Genomic DNA, 15,578 nt, shown 5'->3' on the forward strand with positions numbered 1-15,578 from the left:
TGAACTATAAACTACGTAAGGCTTACTGCTGAAAAAATATACATTTAAATGACTGGTGAGGCGACATGAGGGAGTCATGAGGCTGTTTGTGGCAGGTAGTACGAAGAAGACATGGCATAGTTATGAGGCATAATATATTATAGGGGGGGGAAATGTTATCTAGCAGTAAGGAGATGTTGTTTCATGTTGAAAGGTAATCATTTTTTTTAGTAAAAATCATTGGCATGCTAATCAGGATATTTTACCTGATGGTGCGGAGGCAGCACCATGGAGATAGGCATATGTCGGTGATAAGAAGCCACAGTCTGTTGACGACAAAGTATGGTTTGAGCGTGAGTCGGACTGATATAGTGAAGAAATGATCTGAGCGCGTGGCGAAGCAGAGAGATACAGCATGGGGATGTTTCTCTCTAGTCGGAGGACTATTGTGGCCATTTTGCAGGATAAAATAAATAATTGAGACGTAGAGTCTAATATTGACATCGGGCCAGATTTAAAGTTTAATACTCCATCTGTTAGGGTGGTTGGAGGAGATTTCACCTGCCACCCTGAAGGATTACCATCTTCTAAATTTAGAACCACCACTGGTCTGTTGGTGATCTCTGTACCTTGAAAGGAACCACCACAATCGTGATTCCTGTCAAGGTACAAAGGAATTTGTGGACTCCTGCCATAATTTATGACAGCCATCAGATTAACTTTTAGAACGTTTTTGTTTTTTAAAAAAGAAAATCCGAAAGTGGGAAATACAAATGACTGCCACTACCCAGAGATTTTTATACCTGGGTGTAGGGGCCATTATTTGTTTTTGATGATCGTGATATAATCCTGACGATTCTTCATTCTAATTGAAGGTAGAGGATAGTACTGCAGTAATATAATCTAAATATGTGGCCTGGACATTATTAGAAGTGGTCTAATGAAGGTATATGGGCAAAGTGCATAAAAATTAGGTGCTGTGATTCTTCAGTGACGGAGTATTGTTTATATGTGAAGATGCTGTGTAGTGTAAGGAGCTATACCTAAAGGGATAGACATTTACCTCCTAGTAGTCAGGTGTTTTCTGATGGCAAGCAGTTGTACGTCTACAGGAAAAAAGGTATGCTCTACTGGTGAATCATTAAATGGTCACTATGAATGGACCGCAATGGTTCATTTAGCCCATGCCACATGTTTACCCTTATGTTGGACTATCATTAGATGATGGTTCAATAGAGAACAATAAACTTTATCTCCCAAGTCTATACAAAACATGAAGTTAAAAGTGAAAGGAGAAAGCAGAAACTGTATTTGCAAGACTTCAAGGACTTGATTACTGTAATTGCCCTGTTCACATTCTCAGTACAGGTTAGCCCATATGCTGCAGATGGATGCAGGACAGGTACACGGAAGGATGATTCATCGCACTGTCTTTCTGTGCAAGTCTCTTACTAACCTTTGAGGGATCCTTGAAGGCCCAATGAGTGTAGGCACCTCCCTTTTACTTTCTATAGAAAAGTCATTAATTTTGCTTTTTTATATTCAACAAGTACAACATTGTTTGGTCTATCCATGAGATATGAAAATGATAGACCACATAACTCCTATTTAGATGTCACTGGCTCCCGACCAAGCAAAGGGCAGTATTCAAAGCCAGCCACCTTGTGCACTAGGTCAAGCATTAACGGGTGCCTGGCTACCTCATCAAACTACTAATCCCCTTTGAGCCCTCTTTCAATCAAAGATATCATCTTCAGAGATATTTCCCAAAAAAAATTTCTTGGCTTGTCAAAACATTCCCTTTGAATTAAAATACTGATGTAGTGGAATTTTCTTTCCCCATCATTAAAACACAAGTTTCCTTTGACTCTGATTATGTGCTGTTCAGCTTATATCCCAAGCACAGTTTATTACAACCACTGACAACCACTAAGCTCTGTTGTGATCAGTTGTGATCAGCTTCCCATACTTTCAGAACTGCTCTAAGAAATTTGCTCCGGTTGCTCATAAGTCTAACTCCCTTGATATTCCCTGGAAACACCCATTCTGTGCCACTACAGAAAAATTTGCACATTTAGCAGAACAGCCACACAGGTACGTGACGTATACTAAAATATGACTACACTGGCGTAGTGAATCTGGAATGAACTCTCCTGTGTTAAATATTTCCACTTTGTTTTGGATATCCAATCATTAGATTTTTGAATTTCAATTGAGTGTCCAATTGATAAGCAGCATAGTTGGTTTCAGATACTAAAAGATCAAAGCTTTTATTCTAGGTTTTAAGATTATTCCAGATTCTGTACTTTGGTGGCCAGATTTACTCAAATGTCACCCTACGCTTGTTGCTGTGCTGTGTTGCTTGAAAGGGAGAGACCAGAACATTGCTATATCTATTAAGATATGGTGCTATCCTCCTCTTTCCCTGTGCTGGTGCACTTTTGGGAGCCATGCGCCAATGCACACACCCTTATGCCAAAATGCAAAGGTATCGTTGTTCTTTAAAGCATAGATTTTGTAGTGGAATGTGTCCCTTCCACTATGACAACATTTCTCCTCAATACACCTGCCTCGAGAAGGTATAGAGTTATGGACCAAATCCCAGTCTACGATTCTTCTTAAATAGAGCTTTGCATATTGGCATCAAAACCAATGGGTTTATCGGACCGGATACCAGGTTGGGTGGTCTCTGACCTTCACATGCAGCTTTACTACCTGGCTAAACATTTATCGCAACTGGCATCTATCTATTGGTTCCTGTAGAAAATCAGTTTATTTATTTACAGATTGTGTATCATGGGAGCAGAACATTGTACAGGCTCCTGTGGGTTTAGGCATTTTATATTATACTTGCATTTTGACAGCTCTGGTCCATTCTCCCTCCTTAAGGGATATGTGGGCTGCATGGAAAGATTCACGCCGACATTTGAGAGTTCACAGAACCATTTATAAAGATGCACCACTTTGGCACAATGAGGGTATCACTGTGGACCGACAGCCGATAAAATGGGCTTTAGGGAAAGACCAGGAAATTGAAACAATTTGAGACTTTCTCAATGTAGGTTTGTTTCATTCCTTTAAGATGTTAAAATCAATATTTTTACTTCCTCAGTCACAGCTCTAGAGGTATTGGCAACTGTGGCATTGCTTAAGAGCTAAACTCGGGCAGGATCCAATTCATCTTTCAGCTTCACCGATTCTAAATTACCTCACGTTGTGGTGCTTTAGCAAGGGGGAGGTGTCGAATATGTACCAAGTGCTCATTGACAATCTCTACTCACATACTTGCTTTGCAGCTAAATCATATTAGCAGGAGTGGCTGGGTGTAGATACTCTGATAGTGACTGGAAAGAAATCCTAGAGTATCATGATCGATCACTCAGTAAACCACTGTTAAAGTACGCCTATTTAAAAAATCCTCCATAACTAGTATTGGTCTCCTTTTAAACTGTAAAAGGCTTGTCTGGTTCTTAGTGCGGTATGTTGGAAGTGTCCACATATTGCATGTGATTTCTATCACTTACTTTGGACATGCCCAATTTTGGATATATATTGGCATTATGCATGGGAGACACCACGCTCAACTGATTTTATTCCTTTCAAAGAGTTGAACAAGCTGACCTTGCTACACAATTTTGTTGCTTCAGATAGTACGACTTCTCATTGGTGAAGATGGATGTTGTCAGACCTTATGGTGGCTTAGGTCTGCCTAGGCATACAGCACAGGTGCCCAGGCATAAAGAATGGCTAGCTGAATTTTATCTGTTAGCTACAAGTGTACACCAGATTTATAAGGTTCACAATCAAATCCAGGTATTCAGTGAGATTCGGGCCCATTTTTTATGTTAATTTTAACTATCTTTCTCTTGTGTGTGGTATACTTCTTTTATATGTTCAACTATGATGGCAATTGGAGTGCTTTCCTCTACAATATGATTCTGGGATGAAACTTTGAGTTTGGTGGTTTAGTCCATTTGTTTGTTGGATGTATATTATGTATGTGATGGGTTATCATATGCATTGCTTAAACTGTATATGTTAAGTGAGATGCCTTATTTGATCATTGTTGATTTTTTTTCTTTTATTCTTACCTAAGCTTTTATTGTTCCTTTTTGGGGTCTTACTTAGTATAGTATTTATGTTGGAGTGGAGTACTTTAGGAATACTCTGTATTTCAATATGGTTGTTTTCATATATGAACATTTCAATAAAGAAATGCACAAAAAACAATGGGTGGTTGCATTGGAACCCTCTCACTGAATGTCCTCTAGACACAAAGAAACCCAAGACAGCATATTAGACAATTTTGTGTTAGCTTTGGGATATTATCTGATACAAATCCAGATTTGCGTTGGTTAGTAAATCCCACCTTAACATTTTGTGTCTGGTGTGCGTTACAAAAAACTGATGCCCAATGCAAACCATCAGTAAATCTTGGCCTGTGTCTTTTGAAGTGGGTATAACCAATTTTTAGTAACCTTTGGTGTGTGGGTTTAATATAATCAATCTTCAAATTCACTATGAATAGATCCAGAAATGTCCATGGGTTACATAGGGTCAGGTGTCTGACTCTTGTGGGTGTAGGAACAATATACGTTTAGAATCATGTAATTAACATGTTGGATCACTGGAAAACTACTGAATACACCCAGAATTCCTACTGAGGAACTTTAGTATATGAAGGATAGAAACAACACGAGAATTGTTAAAAAACCTCTATTTTCTTTCTGTCATTAACTGGTCATAAGACGTGTAATGTTTTGTCTACTCTTTCAGCATTCTCTTGGGGTCGATTGTCTTTTTCAATGTGTAAGTCACACTTAGGTGTTGAAATAGAGGTAATGGCATATCTACACCTCCTGTTATTCTTAAAAGTTTGATCCAAGGTGGCAGGTGTGATTGTTGTGTACATAATTTACACAATTAATTCATACAGACTACACACATTATTTTTTAATCTATGTGCAAATGTTAAACACATTCATGGCAATGCTAACTGAATAGCTGAGAATATGCAAATATACATGTACCCATTTTAATACATTTTTATTAAAAAAACGTACAAGAAGTGTGGCGAACTGTACCAGTCCTTATGGTATTTGGAAGGACATGGTGCAATGTCAGGAAACTAATAATGGATGAGAAAACTACAGTTGAGTAAAACATCTTTTAAAATGTGTGCTTTTACCTTACGCTACACTTGCTTAAGGAGCAATTATACAAGGTTTTGTCCTTCATTTTGTGAATTGCATCTACGTCTTCATGTAGTAGCAAAGGTCTTGGTAATTGAAGTCATTCATAGATAACCACTGAAAATGTTTTGTTTTGATAATATAAAATGTAGCTATTTGTTACCCATGCTGTTCTTGCAGCTTAGTAATGAGCAGCATATGTTTATCATTAACATGTTGTAATAAGAATATTAACAATCATTATCATTATTAGTAGCAGTAGTAGTAGTAGTACTTTTTTATTAATGGTATTATTAATATTGTTGTGGTAGGTATTAATATAACTGCAATTGTTATAACAAAAACATTTAAGAACAATGTATGTGAATTTACTATTTACGTCCTTATTACGCCATATTGTCTCAATTATTTCTGGGTACTGAGATGTGGTCATAAGATGTGACCATCTTGTTAGGTACGTTGTATGTGTACAGACTGGTAATCAAGTGAGATCTGGTACACAACAAGGGTGTATTTCAAAAATGTGAACTCAACATATGGTTTCAGAAACACTATAGTAAAGGAGATTTTCAAATGATCACTGATTCCATGACTTTGAATAGGACAAATTTGTTGTATGAAATGTATAGATAGGAGAGTGAAAATTGATGTTGTCATTGTTTATAGGAATGTCACAAATATGGTATATATTTCGCAGCATTTTCCCTAAAATGTGATTGTCTCTTTAAAACTTTAATAGATTGAACTCAATCCACAAAGTTTTCTCCCTTGTATTTGTGTGATGCATGGCTCAAAATTCAGGAGTGAGTGAAGTGGAAGTCTAGACCAGTGGTTCCCAACCTGTGGTCCGGGGACCCGTGGGGGTCCGCAAAGCCTCCTCAGAGAGACCGCAACAGCTTAGAAAATTAAATAATATTAACATATTAGGTCCCCAGCTTTCAGTAATTCCAATAATGATTCAGTGGGGGTCCTCGGGTTCCAGTAATGGTAAAGTGGGGTTCCACAGAAGTCAAAAGGTTGGGAACCACTGGTCTAGACTAAGCCACATCTAATATAAAGATGAATTCTTGCTTTAGCCATAGATATACTACCCCTTCATTTTGGTCATTCTGGTGGGAGAGATGGAGCATATCTTTCCATTTCAACCTGGGAAAAATAAGAATCAGAACATCCACTCCTTTTGGGAAGAACATTTTATTGCTAAGCATATCCTTGAACGAAAATGCAAATATGAAAAATAAGAGAAGGAGAAAAAAGAAAGAGAAAAATAGCAGTAATATCACAAAAGATAAACGAAATTTGTCAAGGTTTCTGTCCAGAGAGTACCGGGACTTATGTTCGAGCTTACACATAATAATGATGCACGTGTTCCCAAAATTTGTTCAATAGAGAAATACACAAAATAAATTAACAGAAACAGTTTATTTTGTACTCAAATGTAAAAAAAATAAAAGTAAAAGAAGAAAGCAGAAAATCATTTCACAAGACTCCAAGACTTCAAGAACAGCAATCTTTTACAGACATCAAGATATAGTCATCTTCATATATTTCCAGCCAATTACCTTTTCTAATTCATATTTTTCTTGTCTCAAAACCCAATCTGTTTTTTGCTTAATTTAGAGGGTGGTAAGGTTGAAAGAAACCCTCTGTATATTTCTATTCAAAAAGAACCTATTATCTGGCAGCCTTTCCCCGAAAAATTTCGAACACTCACTTTTTTGCTGAGAAGGCCGTTTTTATGATTTAAATGTAAATCCTTGGCATTTGATGACGTTCTCAAAGCCAAATTTTCCATGCGACTCAGACTCACCAGCAGGTGTAGATTCCTAAATCTAAACAGCTGATATTTTAGTATTCATTATTAGTTTGTTTTCACTTTACAAAAAATGAAATTGTACATTTCTGATATCCCAGAGTCCTTTGCACCATTTTGATTTTTCACGGTTAGCAGTAACACTGTATATCCTTCTTTGACCTTGTACATTACAAGACTTGGCCTGTCAATCTGGAGGTCAATTTTCTGCACCGTTAAGTCATCTCATACAGAAATATTGAGACAAAGAAAACAAACTCAAGAATAACTAATCAGCAGCAGTACTACCAGAATAATTTTAAAAATCAAACTTCCTTTTCTTTGCTATTTTTGTTTGTGATCTGACAAAACTTTCTCGATTTTAGACACAATATAGGTTCTTTAAGTAAATGGTATACGTTATTTATTGAGGACCACCCTTCTCAATTGACACACTTATTAAGGTATTTCTTAGGCATTTAAGGAAAGACTATAGTTTTTCAAGACAGAGCATGCTCAGTTTCCAAGGGAAATGCTCCACGTTTGCACCTTGGCCTGTTCAGGTGGCAATTGTTAAGCAAAATGACTTTTTGAGAAGCTTGGTGGTATTTTGAAAACTCATCAGAAGTGTAATAGGTTTCTCTAAAACTAGGAGTTTTGCGAATACTTTGGTTTATTTTTCTTTCTAACAATTTTGTTGAAAAATATATTCACGTAAGACTGCTGCTTTCAAACCAATGTGATTTTGCGGATAATGACAACAGTGAATAAAAATATGTATGAAAATATGTAAACAAAGTCCAGGAAGTGTGTATTTTTTCAGTTTTATATATGCTCTTTGACACAGAGAACTGTGACATTTCGAAACCTGACACTTTCACATTTGAAGATTTTTTAATTTGCACAAAAACATCATTCCACCATTGAGATGCGTTGCCAAGGTTCCATTCCTGGTCATTCATCAAACATACAATCCCATGATAAATATATCTGCATATATATATATATATATATATCTATTTATATATATATCATACTATTAATAAACTTCTTTTCTTTAATTTCATTTTGTCACAGCAGCTTAAATTTTGGTGATTAAAAAAGAGGGGGGGGGTCGAATAAAGGGTGTCAGGACAGATCTACAAATTAAAAAATACACATGGAAAAATGTAGTGAAAAACCCAAGTATACATACTTCAATGAAATGTTTGGCTTCTGTGACACCGGTGGGGTTGTTGCATGTTTAATCCCCCACTTGAGTCTTTCCAGTTTCCATAACCCAACTGATTTGCAATTTGTGGTTTTCATGCAAGCACTAAAGTCACAAAAACAGAAACCCCAAGAAAATAGGGGCTTTTGTCTCCCCCTTCTGTATTTTTTTCTACTAATCCATTGCCACAGTTTTGGCTGCGCTAATGCATAGCAATGTCATCAGTATAGCCAATAGCCCTGATCAGACAGACCGAAAGAGCCTGCTTTGAGAGTTTTTAAGCTGTGTTCCTGGACCAGCCCCTCCCTCACCCACTGATCCGTTCCAAAAGAGATGTCTTTTTTTATCTTGTTTTCAAAAAAAATAATTTATCCCCAAGTAACCCATTCATAACCTGATATGTAAGGAAAACATAACCATGAATTTCGCAATATGGCAACAGTCTATTGTCGGAAATATTACATCTCATTCTTTTGTCCACTCCTCATTTCCACCACACCCAAAAAGAAAGGCCATTAACTTATTTTTTTGTCTTGTTTCTCTCTCAACCAGAACTCCAAGATCAACACGACTGGGCGCGGCCCAGATTACTTTCCTACATTTTGTCCGTTTGTTCGTGTTTTTTTTTTCAATTTTTGTTTTGCCATTGAATCTGGAAACCAGGAAAATCGTATCCATACAGTCAAACGACCACACGAAACATTGTTTTATATAGTTTTTTCAGTTGATGTTATATAAGTTTTTTGTTTTGCAGACACTCTGCTCGGCATTACCGAGGTCTCTTGTTGTACCACGACGATGGAGTTGATGGAAATAGTAGGTACTCTGAGTGGAAACTACTGTTGTGCCTTCTAGGAGAGAAAGCATTTTAAGTGTGCTTTTATATTACAGTAGGCAAAAGTTTGCACTCTTGGGAGTGGCTGGAAACATCCCGGTTGGGGGCTGTGGTTTGTCCTTTCCTACCCCTCCCATTGACCGATGCTCCTGAACACACCGTTCCAACAGTTCTGACATCGAGTCTCAGTCTCACAGGTATGTAGGAGCTCACATAGAAATTGTATTTTATTTTTACACATAATACTCTTTGTCCTTGTTTTTCTGTTTCTTGTGGCCACTCTTGGCGCCCTGCTGCTTCTCTTTGACCAGTGCACCATTGCTCTGCGCCGAGTTGCTGATGTAATTCCGCGTCTCGTCCACTTGATAGGACCCCTCGTCCCTGTTCCTGTACTTGTACATGGCGTACAGGAGGATGAGGATGCAAAGGGCGGCCGCTGCCACAATGCCGACGACCATCCCCGTCGTGCTGCTGGACTCACGGACCACCTCCGAGGCCCCCGGGACCCGTCTGACTCCCGGCTCCGTGGGGTTTGCTGTGGGCACATTACGGAACATGGGGGGCGTTATTAGCTTGGTGCTGTCTAGCTCGAAGGTGGTGGGCAGTGGGAGCAGGACTATGTCAGGTTGGGGTTTGAGATCACGGTTATTCATTTTGCCGGCTGGCAGTTTGGGGGCCATCCGGGATGAGGACGAAGTTGTTGAGCGGATCAGCTCAGGGGGCACAGACGTGGTAGTAGTCCTACCAATTTCGGAGGCTTTGTTAGGTCTAAAGTCCTTGGATTCCCACTTGGGCGCATGTGCTTTGAAGCCACCTTCGAAGACAGATGTGGAATGACTCTTATCTGTTACCAAGGAGAAGGTGGTGTAAAAATCTTCATCATCAGTAGGGGGCAGGTTAGAGTCAAAGGTTTCCCCTGAGCCATACCCAGATATCACCAAGCCATCATCATCATCATCACAACCATCGCTGCCTTGGTCCGACAAGCAAGGTAACCCCGCCTCAGAGGTCATGGACAGGGACTCTTTGGTGGTCTCAATAATGGTGAGGAGGGGGCGAAAGGTAGGGGGGAGTGTAATGGAGGGTGCACGAGTAACTATAGGAGGGAGATCTATAGGGTGATCTACGAGAACAGGGATAACTAATTCACCTCCTGGGAGAGAAAAAAAGAGAAGAAGGAGATTAGTAAACATGCATAAAGTTCTGTTTTTTTGTCAATGCATTCGAAGTGGTCGGATAAGAACTTTCTGAAGGAGGACCGGCATTTCAAGTACTATATCTCTATTCATCCTGCATCCTGCCATGTTTAACCTCATTTTTTCTAGGTAGTATACCTCAAATACAAATTTTAACCTGGCTAATGGGCTGGGCCCGAACCTGTCCTGATGCATCTGTTCTAGTACCTAAATGGAACATTTCCTCTGCATGCTTTGTCAGTGAAAACGCTTCCATTAATTCCGAGTGGAAAGGTGGGCCTTTGATAGATCAAGGACATAAGGGTACTTGCATTGTGAGAGCAGCATTATTGGAATGTGCTTTTACCACCACTCACCATAATAGAAGTCCTAATTAAGATTAAAAAATAAACTTTCAGTAACTCCAATCTTACTTATAATCTATTTGTTAGCTCACAGTGGTGTCTGCCAAAATTAGGGTGTTTATGTCTGAGTAACCACTCTTTAAATCCTCACTTGTGGCCCCATAAAGGGTTGTGGAGGCACATTACGGGAGAGCTGAAACCTGCTTTGCTACTGTCTCCCTTCAGTGATTGTGTCTTCCAAGGCAAACTCCAAATTTCCGTATAAGGCACTTCTCAGAAGGCACAGAAGAGGCAGCTAGCGCCTCGAGCTTGGTCTCACAAGATCCCTGAAGTGATTGTGCAGAACTCTACTCTTTTTTAGTTATTGGAAAGTCATATGGTACAGGCTTTTGGAAGTGAGGGCATTCTGAATGCGATAAGGGACAGTAATATGTTCCAAGGAACTCACCGGGTACTGAACAGAAAATAGGTTTTTTAAGACGAGGGCAATGGCAAGATAATATTTTCAAATGTTCATTTCTGCTTTTAAGAACGTAATTTGGTAAGTGATGAGCATCTGTAGTGTGTGTTCCCACCGTGCAAATGACAAGACATTAGTAGCAGAATTGGAGTGAGATCACATGCGAGTGAGAGAAAGAGTGGGTTAATCAGTGGTGCACTGGAGCGTAATAGAGTGTAGCTATGCAAAAGAGGTGCAAAGGGTGAGTGAGTGGAAGAATAAGTGTGAGTTAGGGAATGAGAAAGAGAAGCCGAATGAGAAAGTTACTTAGAGACTGATTCCGTGTGAGCGATAGGGTAACAGAGAGAAAGAGTAATTGGCAGAGAGGGAAAGTGGAACAATGTGCGAAAGAGCGTGCCTGAGGAAAGAGTGAGTAAGATAGAGTGAGCAAGAGAGTAAAAGAGAGTGAAAGAGTGAAAAACTGGCAGGGTGTGAATGAGAGAGAAAGCCAGAGTTAGCAAGTGAGAATGAGAAAAATAAAGAGCATTTACGTTATTGAGTAATTAATTGGGTGAGTGGGAGTGAATCTGAAAGAGTGAGGCAGCAACTGTGTGGGTAAGAAAAAGGGCACGAGAGAGAGGATAAGAGAACAGTCATTTTACTGCGTAACAAGAGAGTTAGTGACACCAATAGATCTCATTGGTGGGTAGGTACGCAAAAGAGTGAGCGCATGCGAAGTAATGAGAAAGTGAGAAAGAGTGATGCTGGGTTTGTCGCAAAAGTGAAAGATGGAGGAGAAAGTGAGAGACTGAAAGAAAAAGAAGATAGAGTGGGGGGCCCGGAGAGAGAGAAAAAGAGAGTGACAGAAGAATACATGAGAGAAAATAAGTAACACAAGAGAGATATTGACTGCGCTTGAGGGTGCGTGAGAGAGTTAGAAGGGGTGAGAGAGAGAATTTGAGTGAAAGAGTACACAAACTTTCGTTGTATCACACTCTATCAAAAGAAAGAGGGTGATAGAGTGTGATAGGACGAAAGTTTGAGTATATGGGTCAGTTACAGGAAGAGTGAACACACTTTATGATCTTAGCAACCACCAGGACACTTTTTGTTACAGGGTTGTCTCTGCCTAGTGGTTTGCAGTGTGGACTTGGTTCTTGAGTTCTTCCACTTAACCTGTGTCAATATCTTACTAGTGCTTAATTTGAAAAAGAAACATAAGAGCCAGGGCAAAACCATTCTTTGGAGTGTGCCGTGGCCTGCCAGGACAGACCACTTACACCTCTGACACTGCCCAGGCCAGCGTGGGGACCACTAAGAGCCAGGCTGTCAGGAAATTTATTTGGTTTTCTCTTTCCGTGTGTACTGTAGGGCAGGATATGCTGTGTGTGTGGCTTTAAAAGGCTTAATATTCTCTATTTACTGGCCCAGGAATCAATGACTGACCGCAGAATGTAGGGCAAACTTCACAATGAGCAGTCAGACGAGATTAATTGTTTATCTGCGGTGCTAAGGCAAATCTAATCAAGAACCCTGCTGATGGGACCAGAGTCTAATACCTGCCTCCAACTGGGATGTCACCGTGCAAACTGTAGTTGAGATCAATGCTGGACACACATCTTTAGCGCTCATCTCCTAATGAACACTACAGCTGGGACTAATGCCCGAAACCTGACTTTACTGCAGGCAGGGAAGTACGCAAAGATAATATATGAAGGTGATGACCTTTGCATGATGACCAATCAACCTTCTTGCTGTGCTTGGAGCGCACTGGGGTAGCGGCTGTGGGTGCTTCGTAAATGTGCCCTGCATTTGCTAAAAGACCCTCGCCGGATATGCCTGACAGTTGCTATGGTATCCTGAGTGCAAATCCACTCCACGGAGGGTCAGTCAAGTGGGGACTACACACAGTAGATAGTGTGCTCCTTGCTAGTGCTGCATGGTCCACCCAAGCCAGTCCAGCTCACATGTAGCCAATGGGAGGCTCCAGAACATAGTAAGACAGAGCTGCAGCATTTTGTCTCAACCTCTCCCATCTTGCCTTGGGGGTGTGCTACTTTCCACCATGAGTCATTAAGTGGGTTGGCGTTACCACAATGGATCAATCGTATAGTGTTTATGACTGTCAGGTGATAACTCACTGAAGCCTCATGGTCAGCTTCTGACAGCAGAAGCTATTCGGATGCGCTTGCCACTGGCGAACAGTAGCGCAAATTAAAAGCCATAGTTTATTACCTTTCAAATATGTGTCAGAGTCTTTCTACTGCAAGGTTTGTGGATTTAATGTATGTTATCTGGGATGTGTTAAGTTCAATTAGGAGGGGTTTTTACCCCTCTGCTTCTCACCTTGAACGTTTATTTATATAAAAAGGAGCAACAAGAAACATTCAACCAGAATGCTGTGCCTTGGGTCAGGTTTACATTTTGGTACCTCAGACTCTATATAGATTGGGTAGAATTACAAAAAAAACCTATGTGGTTATAAGTGTTGTTCTTTACACATGTCGTTGTACGGTAGTGAGAACAAGAGGAGGCAAACTGAATACAGTTCAATGTAGATCATAGTACTGTATAAAACAGCATCATGGGCAAAAGCCTCTTCGAATTGGGCATATAAGAACATCTGCCATATTTACATTTGACCACTCCTTTACAACTCAGAAGGTGGGGTTTAGTATTGTTTTCATTCCTTCTAAGAAATTGGGAAGATCTGATGGGGCTGGTGGGGGGTTCAGTGTGGCAGGTAGTGTTGACTAGATGATCTTAAGGTGCTTGAGAGGATGTAGCTGGATACGATATGTGGAAGAATTGTGTCTCATATCACATACAGAAATATTGTCTGACATACATATCATGCCCTAAATATTTATAAATATTGTCCCACTGGGTGTAGTTTTTCCATTAATAACTCCAATGAGTATTTTTTCTAGATACTATTTAAAATTCAACATTTATGTCAACTGACGGGAGAAACGTGGGCTGTTGATTAGTACTGCGTGTCCAATAATACCCTGACAGATTGCTAGTTAAATGAAATGTAAAATGCATCCTTCTAGGTAAATACCCAAATCTAAAAGTTAATTTAATATACATAGATAAGATGCAAATATATTACAGATAAAATAACCAGTATGATTCCCTCTCTGTGCTAGTTATACCATCAATTGTTGATTTAGATTTGATGAAGAAAAATCGTTTGAACAATTTTTTTTTATATCAGTCTTCAAGAAATACAAAAGCAAATCAGAATGTCCATGTGAGATTTGACTATTTATTCAAGATATGCTTTGTATAATCAGTTATATATTTAAACACTCAGCCAACATGTGTTTCTCACTGCTGTGGCAAGTAAGCCTAGGGCTAATTCAAGGCATTACGGAAAAATAAAAACACAACTAAGTGTGGACGTTAGCTCTAGAATGGTGAATCCAAAGTGTCAAGGTGCCAGTATATATATAAACACAATTTTCTCTTGCATAAGCAGATAGTGCTGCGACTTGCCAGGCTTGCGGCCGCAATTTTAGAAAGAAGAAAGCGAGGCTGTCATTGCCCATGAGGTCTGGTTCAAGGCGAGCAATTGCTCAGAAGAAAGTCCCATGCAGTCTGGTTGAGACTGCGTACCTTGAATAAATAGTCGAATATCACATGGATTATTGTATTTTTTTTGTATTTTTTTGAAGACTGATGTAAAACATATTCAAAAGATCCTTCTTCATCAAACCTAAGTCAAGAATTCGTAAACAATATTTATGTCAAATGATGTTCTGATATTGATATTCTGGTACCATGGCATCTGAAATGTAACCTGGGGATCCAACATAATTGCTCTTGAAGACAAAAATGTTTAAAGGGTTCCATTCTTGACAGAAAACTATCTGACTTCATGCAATATGGTGCAGTGCACGTGCTCCTGGGGGATTTGTATAGTACTTTAGTGGTGAAATATAAGACATTGTCAAGGGGATCTAATATGTAACAAGGAAGACCCACTAAAAGACTATTGCAATCGACTATTTTGATGATATTAATGAGTTAGTTAGTGCTCTGGGTGTGTGGAAGGGAATATCACAAATATTAGGCGTATATAAAGGATTTGCTATTTTACTGCAGTGGCCATGATGCTGATGAAAGTTTTCAGCAGCATCCACAATGTCCTTTTATTTTACATATCTGAGTCATTGAAACAGAGACTCAGAGATGAACCCAGAACAATTATGAAATTACATTACTTTAGGGATATAAATCCTGAGCAGCCTATTGCTAGACGACCTCCATTTTGGAATCATGAAGTGTAGCTGAGGTAAATGGCAGACATGCCTAATTATTTGTTTTTGTTTCCTGTTGTCTCCATTCCACATTCTCTGTATCATACCCCAGGGACAAATATCTTGTGGCTAAAACTTGACTCTGGGAAATGGACACCAGTCTCACGCTTTGAATCAGAACCATCTTCTCAAGAGTGTGAAACCCAAGACCATACATAGTGAGTGTATGAAGAGAAGGTGTGAGTATTGACAGAGCTATTGACTATTATCTGCTTATCAAATTCAGTGCCTGTCTGAAAAGGTAAGCAGCCTGGAGTGCTTTGTGG

The 15,578-nt window shown here is 39.5% G+C and overlaps 1 protein-coding gene across 31 annotated transcripts in view; it reads right to left on the reverse strand.

The window, feature by feature from the left end:
- Positions 1-8,033: 8,033 nt before the first annotated feature.
- The window catches only part of NRXN3 (neurexin 3), a 1,990,994-nt gene continuing 1,983,449 nt past the window's right edge, over positions 8,034-15,578 (reverse strand). For 11 of the 31 annotated variants that reach the window (XM_069208378.1, XM_069208375.1, XM_069208372.1 and 8 more), the window contains one exon: positions 9,100-10,161. In XM_069208378.1, coding sequence (XP_069064479.1) covers positions 9,242-10,161 — 920 coding nt within the window. In that variant the 3' untranslated portion in view covers positions 9,100-9,241. Of the gene's footprint in view, positions 10,162-15,578 lie in introns of all 31 variants that reach the window. The other 20 variants (XR_011198826.1, XR_011198824.1, XR_011198825.1 and 17 more) reach the window with 7 other exon arrangements.

This window comes from Pleurodeles waltl, chromosome 9 (assembly GCF_031143425.1).
Source record: "Pleurodeles waltl isolate 20211129_DDA chromosome 9, aPleWal1.hap1.20221129, whole genome shotgun sequence".
Taxonomy (NCBI): Eukaryota; Metazoa; Chordata; class Amphibia; order Caudata; family Salamandridae; genus Pleurodeles; species Pleurodeles waltl.